At 48.8% G+C, this 8,167-nt stretch overlaps 1 protein-coding gene across 1 annotated transcript in view; it reads right to left on the reverse strand.

Annotated features, from left to right (window-relative positions):
* The window catches only part of CNNM1 (cyclin and CBS domain divalent metal cation transport mediator 1), a gene marked incomplete at its 5' end in the record, with an annotated part of 18,743 nt that overhangs the window by 6,963 nt on the left and 3,613 nt on the right, over nucleotides 1-8,167 (reverse strand). The window contains one exon of the mRNA XM_009708379.1: nucleotides 428-571. Within this exon, the coding sequence (XP_009706681.1) occupies nucleotides 428-571 (144 nt within the window). The remainder of the gene's footprint in view (nucleotides 1-427; nucleotides 572-8,167) is intronic.

The raw sequence follows: 8,167 nt of genomic DNA on the forward strand, positions 1-8,167 counted from the left end.
GCAGCCAGGAGCACAAAATGTGCCGTGTATCACAGCCTTGGGAGCAGCTCCCTGGGGAGGGAGCAAGGTGGTGAAATATGCTTCTTTCTCAGGAACAAGTCCTGAGTTGCCCTGGCTGGATGCATCACCCAGAGCTGGAAGGGAGCTTGGGAACCACTCATGGGCATTTCATGCCTGACACGTGTCCCTGGGGCAGGCCCTGCCTGAACACTGGCTGATGCTGGTGCTTCTCTTATCTCAAGCATTCAAGACTCCCTCACATCTGACCAGCATCTCTCCATCATTCTTGTTTTCCCACCATGACTTTGAATTGCTCTGGGGAAGGACCACAATTTGCTCTGGCCTGTTTCCTACCCACATGTCTGTCTGTCTGTGCAGGCTCCCACCCTGGCTCCTGCAACCGCAGTAGCTGCTCTGGGACACTAACTGTACAGATCCGTCTCATCCAGGATCTCGGATTTGATGATCTCCTCAATGACATCCTCCAGGGTGACAATGCCCATCACCTCGTAGAATGGGTCTCCTTCCCCTTCATTGTTCACCCGCTGCACGATGGCCAGGTGGGACTTTCCTGCGGGGGGAGAGCAGAGCAGCAATGAGACCCTCACCCCTGGTGAGAGGGGTCCCCCACACGGCGGGCTGGCAGGCAGACAGGGCTCGGTGGGAGGCACAGATCACAGCCAAACCTCAGAAGCAGCCACAGTCATCCAAACGCACCCCAACTGTACTAACCCAAGGAGAATGGCTGGACACACAGCCCAGCCTAGCTGGGCTACTACCCCTCCGGATGATTTTTAGGTGTCACAGGACTCTGCTTGGTTCTTTTTTGGGACCACTTGCTTTCTTTACCCAGGCAATCTGCTGCAAGTCACCCCATTTAGCTCTTTGACAGCTGCCTGCGCAGGGCAGAAGCGTACATTATACCAGCTGCTTCTTGCTTACCCTCCGCTTCATTGGCACGAGATAAGTCTAACAGAGCAACGAGACAGCGTCCTCCAACACAGAAATGTGAGCATGTCCTTGGGCTCTATTGGTTTCTCTCATCCTCCTGGTGTTTTCTCATTCTGTTGCTAATTATCTTTCCTATTAAATTGCCAGGAACAGCTCCCTCACATCTTTCTATCCATCACTGTCTGGACCAATCCTAAAGCTTTTCTCAAAATACAGGCAAAGCCTCCAGCTCCTCAGAACAGCAGCTGGTTTTAATGGAGAAATGCATATGTTTGTTTGCAGGATTCAGCCCAGCTCCTGCAGAATTCTTGGGTGAACCATCTTGATGCAGAGGCTGAATGCTTTTCAAGCCATCAGCTTGCACCTGAATGTCTTCTCCAAACCCTGCCCCTGACAGCACCTCCTCTCTGTTACCTTAAAGAAGCAGACTGGAATCAGGACCTTCAGCTGCAATGATGATGACTCCTGCGTGGAAGTCACAGTGTTTCTCAATCACAGTTTCAGCTTCCTCACATGCCCCAGTAAGCTGGCAGCTCTGCTGACACATTCTCAAGCTTCTTGCTTTTGGCATACTTGAAACATTGCTATTTGTTTTTGCATGTCCAGCTCTCTGTAAGCTGTTTTGACTTCTTCAACTTCTCCCTTCCTTTATTGTCTGCTCTGATTTATGCCCCTGCTCAGCCGCTTGACCAGAGCCCAACTTCCAAGCCACAAACAACTTCTGGGTTTCTAGCTCCAGTGTGTTCTTGGACCTGCCAACGAACAGCACTGGTTTTCTTACTGGCCCTGTGGGTCCTACGCTGTTCAGCAGTGCACACAGGTTCTGAACCTCTAGTTATACTTAAAATGTTAAAAATCTTCTTCATCAGCGCCACAGCCAACAACTTCCCCTCCCTCTGAGCTGCATCCCTGGGGTCCCTTGTTGCAATGTCTGCACAAACCCAACTGTGCCGTGGGCACTGCAGGGACCTCCAGAAACCTGTACACACCTTATTTTCCCCATGGGCCCGAAGCTGAGGTCCTTGAATAGCAACAGTCACCCAAAAGAGGGGCAGGTCCCCTCTGCTATGCAGTTGCCTCTGCATCTGCTTCTCCCATAAAGCCTCCCCGACAAACTCGCCTGTTGCTCCGGGTGAGGGGATGTGAACAATGTTTATGTATAACGATGCAATAGGGGTGGGCTCCTGCCTGCTGCACAGCTCTCTCCTTGCCCGCTGGTGCCTTCTGGCTTGTCCCCGTGGAGGGACAAAGATGAGCGCATCCAGGGCAGCCTGGCAGTCCCATCAAACACGTCTTGCTGAGGACCATGCGACCTTCAAATAACCTGCCCTGGATCTGAGATGAGCAAATGATATTTCTCAGCCAAAGATCAGCACTATACATCTCTCTCAGCAAAGCGTGGGCATTTTCCACAGTATAAACTCCCTCCCCCTCATACCAAGCTTTTATTGCAAGATTTCAGAAAGCAACTCACTGCCTCCCACGCCTACAGAATTAGAAACAAGAACATAACATTGCAGTAAGTAGCACTGAGATGCACTTTAAAAAACCAAATCAATAGCCTCAGGGCATTGAAAATTCAGAATGTTCTTTGGACTGGGCTATTTCACTCCTTTCATACACAGGTTTGTGCATCTTGTCTGTTCAGTGGGTAATAAAGCAGCACGACTTGAGACTTAAAAAGAAAAAAGCAGTGGAGTTGGCCACAAGACAGCAGCAACAGCTACGTTTCATCTTAGCAAAGTCCAACTTTCGAAAATGTCTCCTTTGCCAAACCCTGCTCCCAAACACTTGGGCCACCTGGTCTCCTACAAATCCTTGGTTGAGCGAGGAGGGGGGAGAAGTTATTTCTTTTGGCCAAAAGCTTGTTGTTAATGACATTTACATGCAACCCAAAACCACCGAGCCCTTACAAAAAGCTTAGGTGCTACTTAAAGGCAGTCAGAGAGTAATGGAGGCAATTCTTTTTTTGGCCAAACACCTACATCGACACTGTAATTTACTCTAGAGCAGCCTCAGAGAAATGTGATTCCAGCTCCATGTTCATGTAGCGGCAAATGAGATTATTTAGAAATAACCCAGCACCATTAACCTGGGAGGAGACCCACAGTTTCACTCTGCTGCGGGCAGAGCCAGGAGGGCTGTTAGACTGCTCAAGAGTTCTTTATTTTCACAGAAAATAAACACTTGTAGCCATGCTATAAACCCCCAGGTTTAAGTTTCCAGGCTAACACCCACTTTAGAGATGGAGCAGGGATCCAGCAATGGAAAATTGTCGCAATTCATGGGGTTACTCCTAGCCCACCCTGAGTGAGCTGATCCTAGCCCCTGCCCTGCCAGTGGACGCCCGTATCACAAAAAGCCCCAGCCCTTGCAAAGGACTGCTGCTCCCAGCTGGCCCCCATTAGGAAAGGGCTGACTTGCCCTGATTTCCCACCTGAGGGACATGAGATCGTTTGCAAACTCCTGCCCCATGCCCCCCCCCTCCCCCAGCTGGGTCCTGCATCTTCTCCAATCAGTTTTTTAACAGACCCTACAAATTGGGAGCAGGAGCAGGGGTAGGGGGCTTGTGGGTGCTCTGGCTGTATAGCCATGGTTTACTCCCTTCTGGGCTGGGGATGCCATCAAGCTCAGCTGTATCCCCCTGTCCGGCCCTGGGAGCTGCCACACATGCACAGGAGGAAAAATAGTGGCATTTGGAGCATGTACAAGGGCAGAGGTTGGGTGATTTTTCTGAGGTGGAAGCAATGACCAAGGGAGGGTGGCACAGGGACAAACCTGGGGGTGCCAGAGGGGTCACGTTCTCTTCTGCAGCTGTTACCCTGCAGGTCTGCCGCAGTGCAAGTACAACAGAGGGAGAATAAATTATTTAAACAAAACCCCAAACTTGATCTAAAACAGCTTTAAGATCTGTAAAACTGATTCCAAAACCCATGCTATTGTAACCGTTGCTTGATAGCTCAAATGAAATGAATTATAAGGTTGAGCTGCTTCCCCACTAGCAGGCTGTCACATGTGAATTTTACAGGGCTATCGCTGATGCAGGAAAGCACAGTGAAACACTTGAGAATCAAAGCCTTGGTTTGGCAAATGCTAGAACAAATGGGCAATTAACTTTACTTCTGCGAATAGCTCCACTGGCCTCCGCAGGACTGCTCTCGCACAGGAAGTCTATAGGTGATTAAGTGTCTGCTCAGCATGGGATACAACTGTACTAAATTCTTTATGAGCTACATGAAATCTGCTCTTTTCAAACAACAGCTTCAGTGCAAAGTTAATGCCTCAAAATGCTAAATTACAGAGCTAATATAAACAGCTGAGAGCTTCCGGATGGAGCAAGCAACTGAACCAATATCTAAAGCTTTTATGCCCGTTTTTAGGAGCCTTGTTTTTCATAGGTTCCTAAATGACCTTGGGCTCATAGATCCACCTCAAAGCATCCTCCCCAATGGGAGAACAGGGTCTGAACACATGGAAATGCCTTTACTTGTGGGAAGGAAAGTGCTGTTGGCTGCAAATATAGCCCAGACTACTTCCTTATCATTTTTTTATGTAGGTGCTCTGCCAGAGGAATGTTAAAGATGCTTAAGCCTTGTCTCTCATTCCACAGGATGAGCATTCTGAGCATGAAATTTATTTTCATAAATTTTATGGTAAGATCTAAAGCTGTTACTAGGAGATCAAAGGTACAGGCAAAAGCCATGAACCACTTACAGCTACAAAACGGAAGGCAAAAAAAAAGAGTAATTGGTAAATACAGTTGATTTGTGAAACAACCATGATGTAACTGAAAACTATTTTCTGTGTGCTTTTCATCAGAGCTTTTCTTGGGGCCAGGGGCTGCCAGCACCTCTGTGCTCCCTTGTAGACCTGCATCTGAAGTAAGTGGGGGCCATGATTTGAACTTCTTGAACTGGAAATGTGTGTGTGAGTGTGCTCTTGTGTTACCATGACTGGGCACCAAGGGTGAAACCACACGCCTGAGGAGTTGCACCTAGAGGCAATGCACATCTACACTTAAACAGGGGAAATAACCCAGAGGGCTGCAGGGGTACCCAGCTCTATGGGAATCAGAGCTATGTGAAGGCAAAACTGTAAATCCTAATCTAACCCAGACCTTCCTCAGAGATGAGAACTTCATCAGCTTACATCTGCCTCTAGCAGAGTACAAAAGCCTTTCTCATACTCTGCTTTGGTGCTTTTCCTAATCCTAAGGAAAACTGGGGAAAAGATGGAATATTTGGAATAGCTGATGTATTACCATTGACAAAACAGATCAGGAGGGTAAGGGAGAGATTAGAGGGGACACGGAGTCTCATCTTCCATCTGCTGTACACCAGGGTTCTGACCTCCTGGGTATGACCCTGCTGGCCCACAAATGCTGGGTCCCCTTGCATGTTACTTGGAGCCTACAAGGCTGCCGAGGCTTCCTCAAGCTAAAAAAATTTCTAAAGAGCCAATGCCAAACTGCTTTCACTGGTGTCTTTACTCCTTCGCACAGCTCAGTCTGAAGGTGCCTTTGACAGCTCCCAAGAGGGAGATGGCTGGGTGGCCGGGTGCTCTCTCCCCCATGGACATGACTCCGCTCTTGCTTTGCTGAACACCTCCCCGGAGCAGGTGGGAGCTGCTCCTGGGCTTGCTGGGGTGGGTTAAAGCAGCCCAGGGTTCACACGGTAAGTTTTAGCACAGTTTGGGGGGGAAAGCAAAGTAACGTTTCAGGCGGAGTTGCAACGTGAGTCACTGAAACCATCTTTTGCCTATCTGCACCTCACCCACTCTCAGCCTGGCAATCGCCCTTCAGGGGAGGTGTACGGGAGAATTCCTGGGTACCAACTGGCTCCTTAACCCATACGACTGACTAGGGAGGTCATTGCTTCAGCCCATCAAGGTACCCGAGATAGCAGCTATCACATTTGCAGAAATCTTTTGAAGGCTGATTTAAATTTCAAGCCATGCCTTGTGCTGGCAATGACTGCAGGCTCAGAAGGAGGACAGTAAGAAAAGCAGCTGAAATGCTACTGACCCCAGTTCCTGGCAAGTGTAAGCACCTTCTCCAGGTACATTCCATCTGTAGAAGTCTAATAGAGGCTGTGGAGTATTTCAAAAAGCAAAGACAGACCCTAGGGCAGAGCTGTCCTCTGCAGGACAGGCTGTTTTCCCTGCTAAGCCAGGAAATTTGGTTTTGGAGAAGTTACTTTTAGTAACTCTTAAAAGATGCCAAACCACAGAAGGCTAATTTGAGTTGCACCTCAGCCTCTGCCCTGCTGCAGGAAAATGAACATAAGAGCAAATTTCTACTGTTCCTCTGACAGAGCAAAATTACTGGCTGAAAGGTGCTGCTGCTATATATAGACTCCCCCAGGAAATTAGTCAACAAAATCCGTAAATGACTTGAGGAACAGGCTAAGACTATGACTTCCCAAAGGCACTACAGAACAAGGAGGTGGACCTCACAGAATAGCTCCCCATGAGGAGTTATATCACAGGACTGAAGCTGCAACATGCATTGCTTTGGTTATCTTCTAGGGATGGAGGAGAAACAGACTGCATCACCCACAGCATTTCACGCTGAATGAATGCATCAACCTTTCCTCCTAGCTCCATATCCCCAAGGTGAAGTTTATTCTACTGGGACCTCATCTGCCCCTCTACATTGCTTCAACTTGCTAAATATGGTGTGGTTATTTCCCTGCTGTATTAGGTATTTCCTTCTGGGAGCCTAGAATAAAGCCAGGCACTCTGAGATGTACCAATACAAATTGCCAAGAAATTGTCTCCAAATTTTTTCACTCCTTCAGTAGTTTCAGCTTCTTTCAGGCTGCAGGTGGCAAAGTTACTGTACTGGTATGTATTTTCCTATGTGTAGAGAAGAGGGGACACTTTTTGTGTCGTGTCCTCCACTTAGCACTTCTATGTAAATGCTGCATAACTATGCATGCCTTCTATAATGACCCTGTCTAACTTGCCTGAAAAGATGGCAAATTGGGTGTGCAGGCCTCATTATTTCTGATTTCATTCCACTGAGTTTTGATGAGAAGATAATGCCAAAACCATCTTCTCGCGCAAGTATTTCCTTCCTTCAGCTGGACCTGTATTACGCTGCTGTAATGTCGTTCTTCAACACAGTTTTTGCAGCTGCCCTCCTCTTTCAGACTGTGGGTTGAAGTCCAAGCTATCCTCTTGCAGGCCAGGCCCCTGCCTCTGCTGTTGTTTGCAACCTTCTCTGGGTTTTCCCAGATCCCATTAGTGCCCTCAGTTTAACCATCTTTCTCCAGGAATTAATGCCAAAAGAGATATTGAACAACGCCAGCAGCACGAGGCTTGTGAAGGAGCAGATGCGAAGGGTTTGATCAGCTCTGCTGTGATGGGGCAGGGACCAGGTTTTGTCAACCAGGAGCTCAGAGCTGCTCTTGGGCGCTGTAACCACACCAAGCCATTAGCTCCCTAGGTGCTACTGAAGCGTATGCTACTATTTTCACACAATTTAAATGTTTCAGCAAGCTGATGCTACACAGATGCCCTTCCTCAGGGGTCGGTATTGGGACCGGCGCTCTTTAACAGCTTTGTCAGCGACATGGACAGTTGGATTGAGTGCAACCTTGGCAAGTTTGCCAATGACACCAAGCTGTGTGGTGCGGTCAACATGCTGGAGGGAAGGGATGCCACCCAGAGAGACCTGGACAGGCTTGAGAGACGGGCCCGTGTGAACCTCATGAGGTTCAACAAGGCCAAGTGCAAGGTCCTGCACACGGGTCAGGGCAATGCCAAGCACAAATACAGGCTGGACAAAGAGTGGATTGAGAGCAGTCCTGAGAAGAAGGACTTGCGGGTATTGGTGGATGAAAAACTGAATGTGACCTAGTAATGTGCGCTGGCAGCCTAGAAAGCCAACCATATCCTGGGCTGCATCCAAAGCAGCGTGACCAGCAGGTTGAGGGAGGGGATTCTGCCCCTCTACTCTGCTCTGGTGAGACCTCTCCTGCAGTACTGCCTTCAGCTCTGGGGACCCCGACACCAGAAGGACATGGACCTGTTGGAGCGAGTCCAGAGGAGGCCACGACGACGATCAGAGGGCTGGAGCACCTCTCCTATGAGGATGGGCTGAGAGAGTTGGGGTTGTTCAGCCTGGAGAAAGGAAGACTCTGGGGAGACTTTATTGTGGCTTTCCAGTACCTAAAAGGGGCCTACAAGAAAGCTGGGGAGGGACTTTTTACAA

The sequence above is a fragment of the Cariama cristata genome, unplaced genomic scaffold (genome assembly GCF_000690535.1).
Source record: "Cariama cristata isolate BGI_N322 unplaced genomic scaffold, ASM69053v1 scaffold15149, whole genome shotgun sequence".
NCBI lineage: Eukaryota > Metazoa > Chordata > Aves > Cariamiformes > Cariamidae > Cariama > Cariama cristata.